Source organism: Lytechinus variegatus, chromosome 16, assembly GCF_018143015.1.
Source record: "Lytechinus variegatus isolate NC3 chromosome 16, Lvar_3.0, whole genome shotgun sequence".
Classification (NCBI taxonomy): domain Eukaryota; kingdom Metazoa; phylum Echinodermata; class Echinoidea; order Temnopleuroida; family Toxopneustidae; genus Lytechinus; species Lytechinus variegatus.
In genome coordinates this window covers 4,943,703-4,960,896 of record NC_054755.1, presented here as the reverse complement: position 1 = coordinate 4,960,896, position 17,194 = coordinate 4,943,703, and the positions used below count along the sequence as shown (strand labels likewise).

The 17,194-nt window shown below is 37.1% G+C and overlaps 1 protein-coding gene across 1 annotated transcript in view; it reads left to right on the top strand.

Moving 5' to 3' along the window:
• LOC121429563 (dynein heavy chain 2, axonemal-like) overlaps window positions 1-17,194 on the top strand; it is a 73,216-nt gene that overhangs the window by 48,244 nt on the left and 7,778 nt on the right. The window contains exons 60-76 of the mRNA XM_041626645.1: window positions 202-327; window positions 1,323-1,471; window positions 1,999-2,216; window positions 2,944-3,226; window positions 3,687-3,831; window positions 4,381-4,580; window positions 5,365-5,491; window positions 6,391-6,476; window positions 11,806-11,906; window positions 12,409-12,523; window positions 13,032-13,122; window positions 13,468-13,593; window positions 13,993-14,184; window positions 14,780-14,971; window positions 15,481-15,665; window positions 15,991-16,213; window positions 16,762-16,878. Coding sequence (XP_041482579.1) covers window positions 202-327; window positions 1,323-1,471; window positions 1,999-2,216; window positions 2,944-3,226; window positions 3,687-3,831; window positions 4,381-4,580; window positions 5,365-5,491; window positions 6,391-6,476; window positions 11,806-11,906; window positions 12,409-12,523; window positions 13,032-13,122; window positions 13,468-13,593; window positions 13,993-14,184; window positions 14,780-14,971; window positions 15,481-15,665; window positions 15,991-16,213; window positions 16,762-16,878 — 2,676 coding nt within the window. The remainder of the gene's footprint in view (window positions 1-201; window positions 328-1,322; window positions 1,472-1,998; window positions 2,217-2,943; window positions 3,227-3,686; window positions 3,832-4,380; window positions 4,581-5,364; window positions 5,492-6,390; window positions 6,477-11,805; window positions 11,907-12,408; window positions 12,524-13,031; window positions 13,123-13,467; window positions 13,594-13,992; window positions 14,185-14,779; window positions 14,972-15,480; window positions 15,666-15,990; window positions 16,214-16,761; window positions 16,879-17,194) is intronic.

Below are 17,194 nucleotides of genomic sequence, written 5' to 3'. Positions count from 1 at the left end.
GAGAAGATTCATTACCCACATTTCTGACATAAAATATAATCAGTCAACTTACGTAATTTGTCCCTTTCAAATTAGCAAGGACACCATCCAAAATTTCTTACGTAGCGGAGCTAGCCGAGGAGATACAAGAATAAATGTTATTTTAAGGTTAATGTTGATGCTGAATATCTCTGATCTGTTTTTTCCCTCCATTTTCTGCAGGATTTAGAAGAGAACATGGTTTACTTGGTTGGTGATTGTCTAGTGGCTGCAGCCTTCATGTCCTACATGGGTCCTTTCTTATCAAACTACAGAGATTATCTTGTCAAAGAAGTCTGGCTCAAAGATGTAAGAACTTAATTTTCTTAACATTACCCTCTACTCCAGGGGAAAAATACATGGGAGCTCGAGGCAATTTGCCCCAAAACTCTTAATTAAAATGGCCCTCAAAATGCTTAAGATCCCTGGAAAGTGTATTCATTCCATGTTAAAGCTTATCCAATGCAGTAGATTTAGGGAGTAGGTTGTAAAACGTAATCTCTGAAAAAAAAAAATTGAGTGTAGTAGCAACATCATCAGGCTGTGAAAACCTTGTACTTCAAATTTAAACACTTTTTGGACATCTAAGAGAGAGAGTTGCATTTTAGAAATATGGTAATGGTGGCAACATCTTATTGTCTGAAAATGGTCTCCTCGTTCTTGTAGGGTTTAAAGGTTAGTGGGATAAATATTAGATTGATATTTAAATCAAGGAATGTTATTGATCAAATTGAATTTAATATATGGAAACTGGCACTGCCATAATTCCTTTTCTTTATCCATTCACACTTGTCCCTCTCTTATTGGGAATGATCATGCTGATGAACCAAAACAATAACAGTGCATTGATTTTGTCATATTTAGAGAACATGAAAAAGGATATTTTGTGAATTCAGGTTGATGATATCACTGGCTTTCCATAGTTGAGCTTCAGTCGACCAATCCGTTCCATGACAATTGCTCCGGCAACAATTGCTCTGATGGAAAATCTACATGTTAAGCCAAACAAAAATCCAACCTCCAAAACTACACAAATCCTAATCCTTATCTTTACATTATTCTAAACCAAATCCTCTACTACAATCCTAACTCTAACCCTATGACCTGTGCGATATTAAGACCCGAGCAAATGTCGCTGGAGCAAATGTCGTGTCACTGACCAATCACATTCATTTGTCATATAGGGCCCAGGATTGCGTATGGCAGGCAATATAACACATAATCAACACTGTATAGCTCTTTAAATTAACATTTTCAATGCATTTCATTGCACTCATGGCTACTGTTTTGAAACCTTTCTGCAGGTGAGCAAACTTGGTATCCCTCGAAGCCCAGACTTCAGCTTCTCCACCTTCATGTCAAAGCCTACTGTTGTGAGAGACTGGAACATGCAAGGTCTACCCTCAGACGCCTTCTCAACGGAGAATGGTGTCATTGTAACCAGGGGCAACAGGTGGGTGTGGCATGGGTGTTGGTGTGATGGTCGTGGTGATGATGATGATGGTGATGATGATGTCGTTGATGAGGATGTTGATGTTGTTGATGATGATGATGATGATTTGGGGGATAATGACGATGATGATGAGTTCGGAGAAAATTTGATATTGACACGGAAAATTGAGGGGCAGACTCCATATAAAAAAATATGTAAATTCATTAGGTTGACTGGTAGTTAAAAGCACACTACAAATGACCAAAGACACGATGAAAAGCCTTGCCATGAATAACCAGCATGTCTAAAAGCCACCATAGAAAGAAAGGCATAGAGGGAACAAACATTTAGACGGCACCTAGCTAGCAAGGAAGTAAGGTCTAAATTATACATTCCAATGCTAGTTCTCTCAAAGGTATCTGTTAAATTTTTTGAATGAAAAGTATATGGTGCTCTAGAAATTCAGTAAATCTTCATCTTTATCATCATGTGGACTAGGGAAAGATACATTTCATTCTTTGAATTATTACCATTCTCACTATACTTAGGTGGCCGTTGATGGTTGATCCCCAATGCCAGGCCATCAAGTGGATCCGTAACATGGAGACCAAGCGCGGCTTGAAGATCATTGACCTTCAGCAGAGTGACTTCCTGCGTACCCTGGAGAATGCCATCCAGTATGGGTTCCCCGTGCTCCTGCAGAATGTCCAGGAGGAGTTGGACCCTGCCCTGGCTCCTATCCTCAACAAGTCTATCATCAAGCAAGGTAAGCCTATACTTGCCTGCCTGATGTCAACTGTCCATATCTGATACAGATGCCACTTCTACCACTGTGTCTCTATTTTTGTTAAAATCTGTAATTGTGCAGGAAATTCTGCTATGTCCCCATTTTCAGACTTTTCTCATTTGTTTCCTCTCTTTTCCACTTTCTTACGCACCAGGGTTGGCAGGTAATATGGTATCCTTAAATCTTTGTCTAAGTCAGATGTATTCTATGTTTTTTTATCCAAATTCAATTCAATTTATTCAAATTCCATTCAATGAAAACACAAGATACATTATCAGAGAAATACATAATTGGTAACAAAGCAATTAAATATACATAAATACAAAATGAAACTTGGGAGACTACAAAAGACCGAAAGGTCTTGACGAGGCAGACCCCAAGTGCCATCATGACAGTACGTGCATTGACAAATTTATCCCTTTAGGCAAGGATAACTTGATGTAAAGCTCAGCCAATCTAATCACATGTATCCCTGTTACATTGAAAATCACTATTTAAGATGTTGACACAAACAATCCATATTGGCAGATTCAGTAGAATGAATTTTTCAGCGTACCATTCAGCACCACCATACTCCATTCTCATATGATTTTGGAGAATCTGTATGATTCACTATATGCTGCTTCAGTGCAGTCATGGTATGGCCACACCTGTAAAATGGCCAACATCAACAATTAACCACTCATTGCTCTTATGCACCTTACAGGTGGTAGGTTGATGATCCGTCTTGGAGACAAGGAGCTGGACTACAACCCGGACTTCAAATTCTACATCACCACCAAGCTGAGCAACCCCCACTACACCCCGGAGATCTCCACCAAGACCACCATCGTCAACTTTGCCGTCAAGGAGCAGGGCCTGGAAGCCCAGCTCCTGGGTATCGTGGTGCGGAAGGAGCGGCCGGAGCTGGAGGAGCAGAAGGATAACCTGGTGATGAACATCGCTGCGGGAAAGAAGAAACTGGTGGAATTGGAAGATGAGATTCTCAGGTGGGTAGGCTAGTAAGGGATGATTGAAGTGATAGAGGCTGACCAAAAGGTTTTGGGTCCCTTCACTCACTTTAGGAACATCCTGCAGCTCTATTCTTGAATGTTGTAGAAAAAAATTATTCATCCATAAAGCGTAATATTAATAATGATAATAATAATAATATGCAACATTTATATAGCACTTAGTACAAATGTTCCTAAGTGCTGCATAATTAGACTCTTACATTAAAGCCCACTTATAGCTATCAAAGATGATCAAAAATATGTAATCGATCTTTGAGATTGATGGGTCATAATTCAGCAAATATTTTTTAGGCCTTTACACCCAGCGAAACTAATGATAACAAAAACCTCATATTTTCCCATGGTAGCCACTTCAGTTTAAAAACTGTTCTCCCAACGGCCCTGCTTAACATAATCATGTTATCATTAACTCAGGTGGTTTTGATTCTATTGACAGGTTATTGAACAATGCTCAAGGATCTCTTCTGGATGACGAACAGCTGGTGAATACCTTGCAGTCATCAAAGAAGACTTCAGAAGAAGTCGGAGAACAGCTTCAAGTATCTGAACAGACAGAGGCCAAGATTGATGCTGCTCGTGAGGTATAATAACGGATCCAGTTTAATCTGATTATAGATTTGGTTCAGTCCTCTTTATGGACTGTCTGCAACATGTATTTTGGCATAAAATTTATATAAACTCTGTCATCAGGGGGAACTTATAGCCAATTTTATTAAGAATTGTACAGAAGTTGTCAGAAGTTACATTATTGTTGTTGGCAAAGTCTCTGTCAGTGTTCTATTTCGAGAGGATGGGAAGTATCATACTTTAAACTTATCTAGAATAGGCTTTTAGTTCCAACGTTTAGAGACCAAAGCATTGAAGTGAGTGTAGAGCTAATCAATATGGATGCTCAAATACATTGAAATGACATTCCTATTTTGCTGCTGCAGAAGCTCAGATTTTGTACTTCTAAAAAGACAACTTTTCAAGAAAGTAAAAACAAATATTATGACCTAGTGGCTTCATATAAAAATGTGGACAGGTTAGGACCATACATTATTTTGTCATTAAATTAGGAAAAGCAGTTTAAAAATATTTAGTACAAAGGTCAGTAGCCCCTATCTTGTATTGCATGTCTGAATTAATAGGGATATCGTCCATGTGCCCAGCGAGCATCCATCTTGTTCTTCGTCCTCAACGACATGGGACGCATTGACCCAATGTACCAGTTTTCGCTGGACGCCTACATTGATCTCTTCAACGTATCCATTGATAAGAGCCAGAGGAGCCCACAGTTGGAGCAGCGAATTCTCAATCTGAATGAGTACCATACCTACGCTGTATACAGGTAAAAGTTGCTACCTAAGTTGCTATTCATGAAAGTGTTTTGGTACTACCTAAAACTAAATTTATGTTTATAACAAACATTGTACAACGCCTACTTTATAGCTTGTTGTATGCGAGCAAATGAGAGGCTGAATACTAAACATTTGTACCCTTGCACATGTACCATCCATATGTCCCGTTGCACAGGTCAGGAAGAGGTGACATCACTATAAATATATGATTCAAGGCTTTGAATGCGCCTAGTAGATGCATTTGCATTACGCGTACGGCTGGGCGTACTGGCTGAAATGCGCATTGCTGCTGCAGATCAGATGCCCATTTGAAAGGATTTTCTTTTCAAAATTTCTTTATTTTCATAGATTTATAAAGAATTTTTGTTCGTATTTTCGCTAGCTTCTGAGGCGTTGTACAACACAAATATTCTTATATGTGCTGTGGTGTGACATTTTGTATTCGGTGAAAAAAGAAACGCTATTCTTTCTTTCATCTCATGCAAAATCTCACACCATCGCTTCCATGCCTATTTGCTATCTGTATAATGAATGCATCATGTACCTGTATCATATATACACTAGATGTAAAATAATACATAATCCTAACTTTTTGATATCATGATTTCTTAACTTCTAAACGCAAATTTGGGACAAGTTATGATTATTGCTTGGGAAAAAAAACTGATGAGTTGAAAATTGCTTGCTTATTTTGTTCAATTATTGAGTTCAGCTTTAACTGTCTCTAAGAACAATCCTGAAAGTATATCCATTCTTGGTTCTCCTGTCTCCTAGGTACACCTGCCGTGGTCTGTTTGAGAAGCACAAGCTTCTCTTCTCCTTTCAGATGTGTGCTAAGATCCTGGAGGCCGCTGGAAAGCTCAACATGGATGAATACAACTTTTTCCTCAGAGGTGGTGTGGTAAGGCCCTTTGTTTTTTATTGGATTTGAGAAATTCTGAAGGTTTCCATGGCAAAGCATGAATCAATGTAGAGGCTTCTCATTATACTGTGTATTGTTCCTCAGTCAGGTGCTAAGTCCCAAAAAGGATTACCCAAAACTTAATGTTTCAGCAATTATGTTATGGTAACTCTTGCAGGAACTTGGCAGAACAGCTTTTTGCTGGTATAGCATCAAGCTTGTATATAACTTGATGTTTCAGCAAGTATGTTAAGGTAACCCCTGTAGGAACTCGGCAGGACAGCTTTTTGCTGGTATAGCATCAAGCTGGTATCGAACCACATACCTAGGAACTATTTTACATCTAATTTAATCAGGCATAGTGACTTCCCTTGAAGCCAACAGAAATTACTTTCAGATCTTCTTATCAAAGTAGAGACATTGGCAGAGCCTTACGAACCTTACGATCACGAGTCCAACTAACCACTAGAACACACAACTTTTCTTGTGGTCTTCAAGAGAATGAGCATATTCTGTGTAGAGCAGGCAATTTTAATGGAATAGAGAACGAACATTATCCAAAAGTAGGAATACCATGAGGTATATTGTGATATAAATGCAATTTCATTGATTGATATGCAGTAGTTTACGTTCATGATGATGAGCATGATGTGGCAAATGAGGTGATTTGTTATTGACATTTTTATCCTCATTTATATCTATGTAACCCCCCACCTTAAGTTAAGTATAAGAATATAATTAAACATGATTTGACAAAGAGGCAACTCACTGTTTAACGATCATGATTCTGCAAATGTACATTAGTGCTTTATTGGAATATTTAAATCAATTATGTGATTTGAAAAATACATGCTATAATAAAAACGTCTTTATTTTGATCCCCTTTCACTTGGTAACAGGTTCTTGATAGAGAGGAACAGATGGATAATCCTTGTAGTAATTGGCTTGCTGACACCTCTTGGGATAACATCACTGAACTTGATAAGTAAGTCTGACTTGGATTTACTCTACAAAACTTGACTTAGGAAAATATATCCTGTACAGAAGAAAACAAAAGAGTGTTCCAGCAAAATATCTTCAAGCTTTTGCAAATTTCTGTCATAATTTTACAGTTGATAGATCAATTTTAGTTGTAGAAAATCAGCTTACACTCCTTGTTGGAGTAGTAAATCAGCAATTTGAGAGTTTGTGATTGATTGCAAGGTTTATGATTGATTAAGGGGACCCCAAATAGATTTTCAAGTTTCTTGCAGCATAAAATTGGAATGTGCTGGTATTCACTTCTTTTTGTTTTCTTTAAAGAATCTATGTTTAGATTCTTAAACTTCTGTATTTAATCAAAATGGCAATGATAGAATGAATAAAGTCATTTGAATATTAGATCAATAAACAAAATTCAGAAAGCTGTAAAAAGCTACTGAAAACTAGGGCATTTAATTGGCTGATGGTATATTTGTTCTTGAAATTTAAAAGTATTATAATAAAAATTGAAAAAAGAACCAAAATATGTCCCTATGGTCATTTACTCTCCCTGTAGCTTGAGAGATAAAATCCTTAAAATAATTGATTGTAATCTGATGTTCTGGGACACCATTATATCATTGAGTTCTTAGAAGAATAATTAGCTCATTCCATTCATGCAAAGTTGATTATAAAGTTGAATAAGATGGTGGTAAAAATAGAGCTGAAATTCTTGTAAAATTTGTGAAATTACTTGGCAACAATTATTAACAGTTGTGGTTGTATCACACCATATACCAACATTATTTATTCAAATCTTGCAAATATCATCAATTGAAAATATTTAATCTGTTCAGTAACAACATCCTCACTTTTCATTTGATTGGCATACTTTTGTATTATCTTTATATATATTCATCTTGAATAATTAACCATCATATTTAAACTGCATTGCATACATGTCAAATTTATCATGTAACTCTTTCCATGCCATTATTTCTCAATACTTACCACATTGTCTCATCCACCAAAAAAATGTAAACATCCATGAGTGTGGATATTCAATTTGCATCTAATAAGTAATTATCACAACTTTAATTTCCTACTTAAGATAGCACATTTATTATTTCTCGCAATTTGGTTGTAAACCATGATTTTAATGAGAAAAAATTATGTGTAAATAAAAAGGCAAAATTGACCAAATCGTAATAATGATATTTTTGATACTTTGATAATCAATCATCTACATTATTGGATCGCAGGAGGTAATTGTCATTCCAAAGTTTGCAGTTAGTTCTTTTTATACTTGAACAGACTTCACGAAACAAACATTACATACCATGCAGCACTGCCATACCCCGTTCTCATATGGTTTCTGAAATCTGTGTGATTCACCATACGCTGCTGTATTGCAGTCATATGTGGATAATGCAGAACAAGACGGCCATATGGGAAAGGGGTCGATATCGTTATGAAACATTCCCACGTTGATGTGTCATGTGATGTCCATCTGAAATTCTAAATTTCTTTTGAGTCACAAGTTTTCTTGTTCAGGGGGCTCAGATGTTTTAAGCAAATCTTTTGAGCATTTTATGAAAAAAAAAATCACTGACTTTTGTTATAAGCTACTGAAATCTTGCATCTGATTGGTCGAGAGCAAGTTAGTCAGTGGAAATCGCTTACTGAACTCTTTGTGAAATGTTCCCCTAGTTAGTAAGCACAAACAGGGATATGATGCCTTTATTTAATCAAAGAAGTGTTTACCTCAAGAAATCAACAGTTTGATATAAACTCCACCAGCTTACTGATGTAATATGCTGCTTTTCATACATGACACATCAAGTGGAATGGTTTCTCATCTTTTTCTGCACACCAATAATGAACATTTCATTTCATACATACCATGTATGCCATTGAAACATACTAACCATCGATATCATTCCTAACCTCATATTTTCCTTCCATCATTCGCTTCATCATCACAGTAAGTGAGTATTATGTAATGAATTGAGACGGACATGTGGGTAAGAGGGTTTATTGTGTGGTGGTAGAGTAGTACCGTAGCTCCCCTGAAAGGGACCCGTTCACATTGGGAACTTAGTCAGAATGTGGTTTAGTGATTTGAAGAGTCATGGGTTAATTGTTTGACGGTAGATGAGTGGTCTGACTACTGAAACAGGCCCTGATCACACCGGGATCTTAGTCAAAATGTAGCTGAGGGATTTGAATTGTCATATAGGTCAACCTTTTCACAGACAGGGACCGATTCACATTGAAATCATAGTCGGAATTAAGTTGAGTGATTTGTCGAGTCGTGGGTCAGCTATTTAATGGTAGCTCAGGGGACCTCTTTCACATTAGAAATTTTATTCAAAATTGAGTTGAGCGATTGAAGGTTGATGGTAAAATAGTTTTCTAACTTTCTGTGTAGGGATATTTGATCATCGCTGGAATCAGGAGTTATTTGACTAGCCTTTTTACTAACATTGTGATGGTAGAACGGGAGATCGTAGAAGGGGATCTGTTCAGCTTGGGAAGTGATCAAGTGTTTTCAGAATTCCTTGCAAACTGTTTGTCACTTTTACATTGCTTTAAACTTATGGATTTAAAGTAGTCTAGTTTTGTAACTTTACTAATGGATATAAAATCTAGAGATACATTGACATTTCTAGAAAGCCATCTGGTGATTTCAAGTTCGGTGTTGGCCTTGGTGTTGGTGTTAGTGTTGAAATTTCGGTTGCTTTCCCTAGCTCCAAAACTTATTCAGAGCTTGTAAAACTGATCCAGATCACATTATTGACATCTCAACAACTAGTGAGTGACTTTTCGGGACCATCCTCATTTTAAGTTTGGTGTTATAATCGTGTAAAAATTGACCCAACACCAACACCAAAAGGTCAACACTGAACTTGAAATCACCCATTGTTTTCTATTCCCGATTTGAAAGAGAAAGTGTGTCACTGATCCTGTAAAAGTTCAAATTCCAAAATATATTATATGAAGTCATTAGAAAAAGTTATACTGGTTTTGTTGCGTGATGTTAGAGCACAGTGTGAACTCCAGTAATAATTTACGTTTTCAGCACAGATAGACAATACAGTTGTGAACAACTCTTGATCTTTAAAGGCTCACTTGCCATACATTGTAATTTATGAACCGTAATGACACACTTGGAAACAGCTTTATTATTTGATATATTGAATATAAAAGGAGTAAAGATGTTTTCCTTAAATGGAAAAAATTCCGCAAGATTGTTAAAATTTTAAAGGGGATTTCTTGGAGCTGACGATATAGGTTGATAAAAGCATGAGTTTATTTCAAAAGTTTTAAAAGTTTTGTATCCAATTCTGAAACAAGATGTTTATGTGCCCCTTCATCAAGTCTTGCCCTCTTTTAAGTTTATGTTGAGAAGTAACATGTACTGTACCTTAATGTGTTTTTATTTGAAAACTAATAATCCTGGTTTCATCAGAGTGTAAATTGCACACTTTGTTGTCCACATGTTTGACCTTATTGATGTGAACTTGTGGGAAATTGCACTGTTGATGATAAGCACATGCACTGATTAACTTTTAACCGTAATCCAATTTACGGTAATTTATAGTATTTTGTAGTTAAAAAGGTGTGGTGTATGTAGAAATGACAAATCCTTTCCCAAAGATTTAAAGGAAACCAAAATACAAGAAGAAAATCTATTTTATCAGAAAGAATAAAATGACAGAAGCAATCTAAATTTTGTTTTATCAAAATTGGTTATAGAATAAGCGAGTTATGGAAGTTTGAAAAATCTTGATGTACTTTCTATGGGGATCCTAAAATTGGCAAATGTGCTTCAAAATGGCTGATTTTGTGGACAACTCTCCATTTGTTTTGTACACAAATGTTCAGTTTTTCCCCTTTATTTTACAAATTTCACATTATCTCCTCCTGACCTTGACATACATGTATGTAGTGTGCATTATATTTTCCCATGACATATGTTGTGCTCAGAAGGAGGCAAGATGCAATTTGAAAGACAATGGGGAAAATCTGAAAATTTGTGTACAAAACAAATGGAGAGTTGTCCACAAAATCAGCCATTTTGAAGCACATTTGCCAATTCGAGGATCACCGTAGAAAGTACAGCAAGACTTTTAAAACGTCCATAACTTGCTCATTTCATAGCCAATTTTCGTGAAACTTGTTTTGAATTGTCCCTCTCATTTTACTCTTTCCAATAAAATTGATTCTTTCTTGGGTTTTGGTTTCCTTTAAAGCCTATATTTGATGCAAAATGCCTTTTGAGTTGAGGTATTAATCTAGATTGGAAAGGTACTGACTGATTACTCTTTCTTACACATTTTTTTCTGAGAAATAGTCATTCCTCAAAGAGTGTAGCTCCTTACACAAAATGGACTTTACATACATGTATGTCTCTCTTTATCACAGATGTACAGTGGTGTTTTTTTATTGAATTAATATATTGTTCTGTTCCAGATGGTATCAGAAACGTATACACAGCAGATATTAGAATTCATCAAAGATGTGATTTAGATTTTTGTTGCACAGGAGTTATTTAAGGTTATTATTGATTGCATTAAAACATCTTGTGATCTCAGCTGGTACTATATAAATCAAGACAATGATTTATGATACAATACAAGTTATGTAAGAAAGCATTCACATATTTTCTAACAATACCTAAACAATGTCACAACCTCACACCCCCACAATATCGCACTTGCCGCTTCCCCCTGCATGCCCACACAGACCCAACATTCCCATTATCTGTTCCCTTATGGTAAATTATGTTGGCATTGCTTACCCATAAGTATACATGTATGTGTATATGCCATTTAATATTGATATATGTGTTTCATAAGGATTTGGCGACATATGATTTGTGCTATTCTGTCCTACTACGACAAAAGGAAGCAAGTATCGAAAGTGTAATTTTGTGTAAAACAGCAAAATGTTTCTTTGGTTTACATAGGAAAAGCAAGTTCATTAACCTGCCACATTTCTTATTGCAGGTAATATTACATAATACTAATAATACATTCATCAGCTGTTTCTAGCGTCCCACCTATATAAATCTCAATAGAATGGTAATATTACATAATACTAATACTACATTCATCAGTTGACTAGCATCCCCGCCTATATAAATCTCAATAGAATAGTAATATTACATAATACTAGTAAAACATCATCAGTTGTTACTAGCATCCCCGCCTATATAAATCTCAATAGAACGGTAATATTACATAATACTAATAATACATTAATTAGTTGTTAACTAGTATCCCCGCCTATACAAGTCTCAATAGAATGGCTTTCCTAAGATGTCTTCTTTATCTCCTTGTTTCCTGTAGACTGGCTAACTTTCATGGTATCGTACAGGCCTTTGAACAGTATCCCAGGGACTGGCACGTGTGGTATACCAGTGCAGAACCTGAGTTAGCAGGTCTCCCAGGTTAGTAGATTTTCAATGCTCACCAACTTGGCCATAATAATATACAAACAATATTTTGTCAACATATTTGTCCATCAATATTGTCAGTGGTCCACACATATTTATTGCACCAATTTATCAGGAGAGCAGAGACCCAGTCAGCTTTTGAGTCTTACTCGAAGACCTTTCTGTTCCCCACTCCAACATTCTTGCAAGAATAACTCAATTGTAGCATTGCTATGACAGTACTTGAACTGAATGACGATCCTAAGCACTGTTTGGAGACATTGAAATTTGTGAGATATTTCCTATTTTTCAGCAAGCGCCATGAGCGCCCAGCTGAGGCAGATACTGGCGCTATCCAAGAGCCCATCATCATCATCATTCCTGTAATGAATGTTGCCAATTTATCAGAATATCCTGGTGTTGTAAATGTGACAACCCCGTAAGTAATCCATGATTTTTAAAAATTGTAAATCTTAGTTTAATTATTAATATTTTCAAAACCCTATTTTATTTGCAGGTGAATGGGACAATGCTTGCAACGAGCTCCAGCGAATGTTGATTGTTCGTTCACTCCGTCCGGATCGTGTCTCCTTCTGTTCAACTTCCTTCATTGTTAACAACCTCGGTTCCAAGTGAGTTTTTTTTCCTCAGTGTAAATTGAGTCTGTTTTTCCATTTTCAACTTCAATAACTTGGCTTACTATGTTGCAGTATTCCTTTATTGCCAAATAGTCCTTCCATTTCTTTGTTTTATTTTTTATTATTATTTTCACATTCATGTGGCCTCTTTATGCTTTGTCAATCTTTGATTCAAATCTATTTAATTCTGATTGAATAGCCATGGTTTCTTTTGCAATGAATCAGTATGAATATACCAAAGGATAAAAGTGGAAGGCGTCTAAATAAAATCATTTGGAATTTCATATGACATGTACATCTGATCAACTATGTGTAGGCTCTTCTTGAAATAATCTCTCTGTATTTCGTAGTTCATATAAATGCTATAGTGTTCTCAAATTATCATGACTTGAGCTTAACATGAAGTGAAAATAGAATGGAGAAAGATGGGGGTCAGACATGCTAGACGGTTGGTTATTTCATGGAACTTTACCATTAATCTCCCTTTTTGCAATATTTTCAGATTTGTTGAGCCACCTGTTTTGGACATGAAAGCCGTCCTGGAGGATTCCAACACCAAGACGCCTCTCATCTTTGTACTCTCCCCGGGAGTTGTAAGTACCATCTTATTCACAAGAAATGATAATAAAATTTGTAGTACTGCTTACTTTAGCAGAAGTCTGTAATTGCTCTACCATATATATTGCAGCATAATTACCCTGACTTTAGCAGAGCAGCTGTTCCGCGTTTCAAGTCCTACTGGGTACCTACCTCACAAGTGCAGTACTATATGTGGATAATTCATAAGTACCAATCATTAGCTACTTTGCATGTTAGCTGAAATAAATGAATGGTCATGTGATAGATTTCAACTAATCATTTGATTAGGATCCTTAACACCTTTTTATGATAAAGAGTTAATGATCATTTCCCTGTTTCCTTTCCAATCTCCACGCCAGGATCCTACAAGCATGCTACTCCAGCTGGCTGAACAGAGTGACATGAGCCACCGATTCCATGCCCTCTCACTCGGTCAAGGTCAGGCTCCTATCGCTACAAGGATGATCAAAGAAGGTGTGAGAGAGGTAAGGATAGGAGGAGGAAACAGAGAAGGGAGAGTGGTAAAAAAAGTGGAGGGGGGGAGGTTGCTGATTATGAAGATGATCATGGTATATGAGGTTGATGATGATGGGGATGATGATGATGATTGTTATGACTGTCATGATGATGTTGATGATAATCGCGATGCTGATGATCATAATTATGAAGATGATGATGATCTAAATAAATATTCTAATTTGATATCTATAAATTTAATGTTAATGATAGTGATATTAATAGTTTAAAAATTGACATGATTAATAATGTATGGAAAGGCCTATCATTTATCATCTGTCCATAAAAAAATAAACATTCATTTCTTCTCTAACCACTAATCATTTCTGATTATATCTCTCTTTTTCTGTCTGTCTCTCTTCTCTCAGGGCAACTGGGTATTCCTGGCTAATTGTCACTTGTCCCTGAGTTGGATGCCCCAGCTGGACAAGCTCGTTGAGCAGCTACAGGTAGAAGAACCACATCAAGACTTCAGGCTCTGGCTGAGCAGTAGCCCCAACCCAGAGTTCCCTATCTCCATCTTACAGGCCGGTATTAAGATGACCACAGAACCACCGAAGGTAACTATTATAGTCATACCCTCCTATATTGACAAAAGGAGGAAGAAATTAAATAACTTTTCTAGTTAACTCTCAAGTGTGCCTGTCGTTTACAATGACATCCATGGAAAACCATGTTTTGAATGCTCTTGGGATCACTCATATATATTTGCCACCTCAGGCAAATCTTGAGCAATGAAAAGTAAACTTTAAATGGTTTTTGCAAATCTGGTATAAAATATTGCTATGACTTTGGCGATTATTCAGCTTATTGAAGATTGACTTATGCAGAGTTTACTGTATTGGTAAAGATGAAATTCCAATATATGCAGCAAATTCATCAGTAGTGTGTAATGAAGTAATTTGAAAAATGTAATGCTAATCACTGCTATATCCTTTCAAATGCAATTTCATATCGTGACTGAAACATGAAGGTGTAAGGATTATATTTTGATGAACGTCAAAAATCCCAAGCATTTAAATTATTTTTTTTCCCAAAAAAAAGTATAAAATCCCTTGAATAGGTTGACCAAATTTCAATAAAAAGCAATCATAAATTTGCTACTTCCAGTAGTATTCCAATCATAAATCACTGTGTGTCTATTGTCTTTGCCAGGGTTTGAAAGCCAACATGAAGCGTCTGTACCACCTGGTCACCGAGCAGCAGTTCAGTCGATGTACCAAGCAAGACAAGTACAAGAAACTTCTCTTTGCTCTCTGCTTCTTCCACTCTGTACTTCTGGAGAGAAAGAAGTTCCGTATGCTTGGTTGGAACATCATGTACGGCTTCAATGACTCTGATTTTGAGGTGAGCACTGTGGTTTCAGGAGCTCTTGAGTGTTTGGATGATGATGGTGGTGGTGGTGATGGTGGTGGTGCTGGTGGTGGAGGTGCATGGTGGTGATGGTGATGATGATGATGATGGTAATTGGGAGGATAATGGTGATGATGATATTTCTGCTTATTGAGGGCTTAATACATAGGTAATGTCCAAGTGTTTCCATTTTTTTTCCTGATATGCTCTTATCTTTGTCGTAATAATTTGAATTACTCCTCACACAATGTATTGTCCTTTGAAGTAATCTAGGAGGAGCTTTGACATTATTTTAATCTGGAGACAACTCTGGAGCTTATTAACAGAATCTGTAGTATATGCATGCATCTATAATCTTTTCTAGATGAAGAATTATGACATGGACGGCTCTTCATTGTTAAGGATGATACGATTAATCTTAGCTCTTTGTGATACAGTACCTTTCCTTGATATGCACTATTTCAGAAGATAATATTATTAGTACTAACATTCCATGTTTACAGGTTTCTGAGAACTTGTTGAGTATCTACCTCGATGAATACGATGAAACGCCTTGGGACGCCCTCAAGTACCTCATCGCTGGGGTCAACTACGGAGGTCACGTGACAGACGACTGGGATCGCAGGCTTCTTATGACTTACATCAATGAGTACTTCTGTGAAAATGCCTTGACAGTGGCATTCTTCAAGTAAGTTGTCCAAGGATTGCAACTATACCTTTGATGTGGGCAGGCACACATGTATGTTACTTTTAAGTTTTATCTTAGCCTGCAGCCTATGCACGATTCTGTTGATATGATGGATGGATAATCCAAGGCCTACAATTGGGGAAGTATGTTGTTAGAATCATCTGAAGTAGATTTGAATTAGTATCCTGTCGATCTGACCAATGGTTAGGCTACAACCTCTTGCACTTTTTAATTCTGTCTCCTCACACAAATGCTATGTGATCAGAACACTCATGTCATATACATATGGGTAATTAAATCGACTTTCTGTCCTATGTTTATGCAGGCTTTCCTCCCTTCAGACCTACTACATCCCCAAAGATGGCCCACTTCAGACCTACAAAGAGTACATCAGCATGTTACCTGGTGTAGACCACCCTGAAGCCTTTGGACAGCATCCCAACGCAGACATCGCTTCACAGATCACGGAGACCCGGACCTTGTTTGACACCCTGCTCTCGCTGCAGCCTCAGGTCTCTGTCAAGGTCGGAGAGAGCAAAGAATCAAAGGTAAGAGGCTTTGACTTCATTCATCCTCGTTGTGAGCTTGTGATGGGAAAGTATCCTTGAACCAACTTCCTTTCAGAACAGCTCCTTTTTACTATTGATTGCATGTAATGATCACTGTATGATGAAGCATTAAGCTTTTTTTTTCAGAGATTCTTAAGGATTTGCTTCTTCCACCAAGAGATCAAATGATCCTTTGCTCTTAACTCACACAGAAGCGTGGCCTTCCTTGGCGCTACTGAATTTTCATACTTCCTCCCAAAATGTGCACCAGAATGATCTTCACTCTCAAAATGCCAATGCATTGGTCAGTCACTGTATTCCCTTTAGTACAAAAATGCCTCCTCAACTTTGACAATACATGTATATTGCCATCCACCTCTAGGAAAAAAAAAATTCCTATGTACAGCATGGTGCAGAACAGTCTGGACAATGTGTCTATGGCAATATCCTTGTCAGTAACCCTTTGACTTATGTAATTCCTGCAGTATTCATGCAGTGACCATCTGACTCAGGTAATGAAATTCTTCTGTTACATTGATCCTGTTCAGGTACTGAAACTGGCTGCTGATGTCTTGGAGAAGATCCCACCTGATATTGATTACGAAGGCACTGAGAAGATCCTCAAGGATGATCCGTCACCTCTCAATGTTGTACTTCTGCAGGAGGTGAGAGAGTGTTTCCAAGCTCGTAGATAAGATAAAGTCCATTATCTATGATAAAAAATATGATGATAGCTCTTATTACTTCTGGGTAGCCACTGTAGCTATAACAGCTGATCTTCCAGTAGGCCCTGAGTATCTCCATTCTAATATGTCAATAACCTGACAAGAAGGCAGAAGGTCCAATCTTCAAAATCTTTGGTGTGACTCTGCTGTGGATTGAACCTCCTTTTCAAGATGTGGGTTCTCTACTGCTGAGCCATCATGAAAATACAAAAAAATCAAAGTAAAGCAATAGTGCCATGAAAACCTCTTACATGGA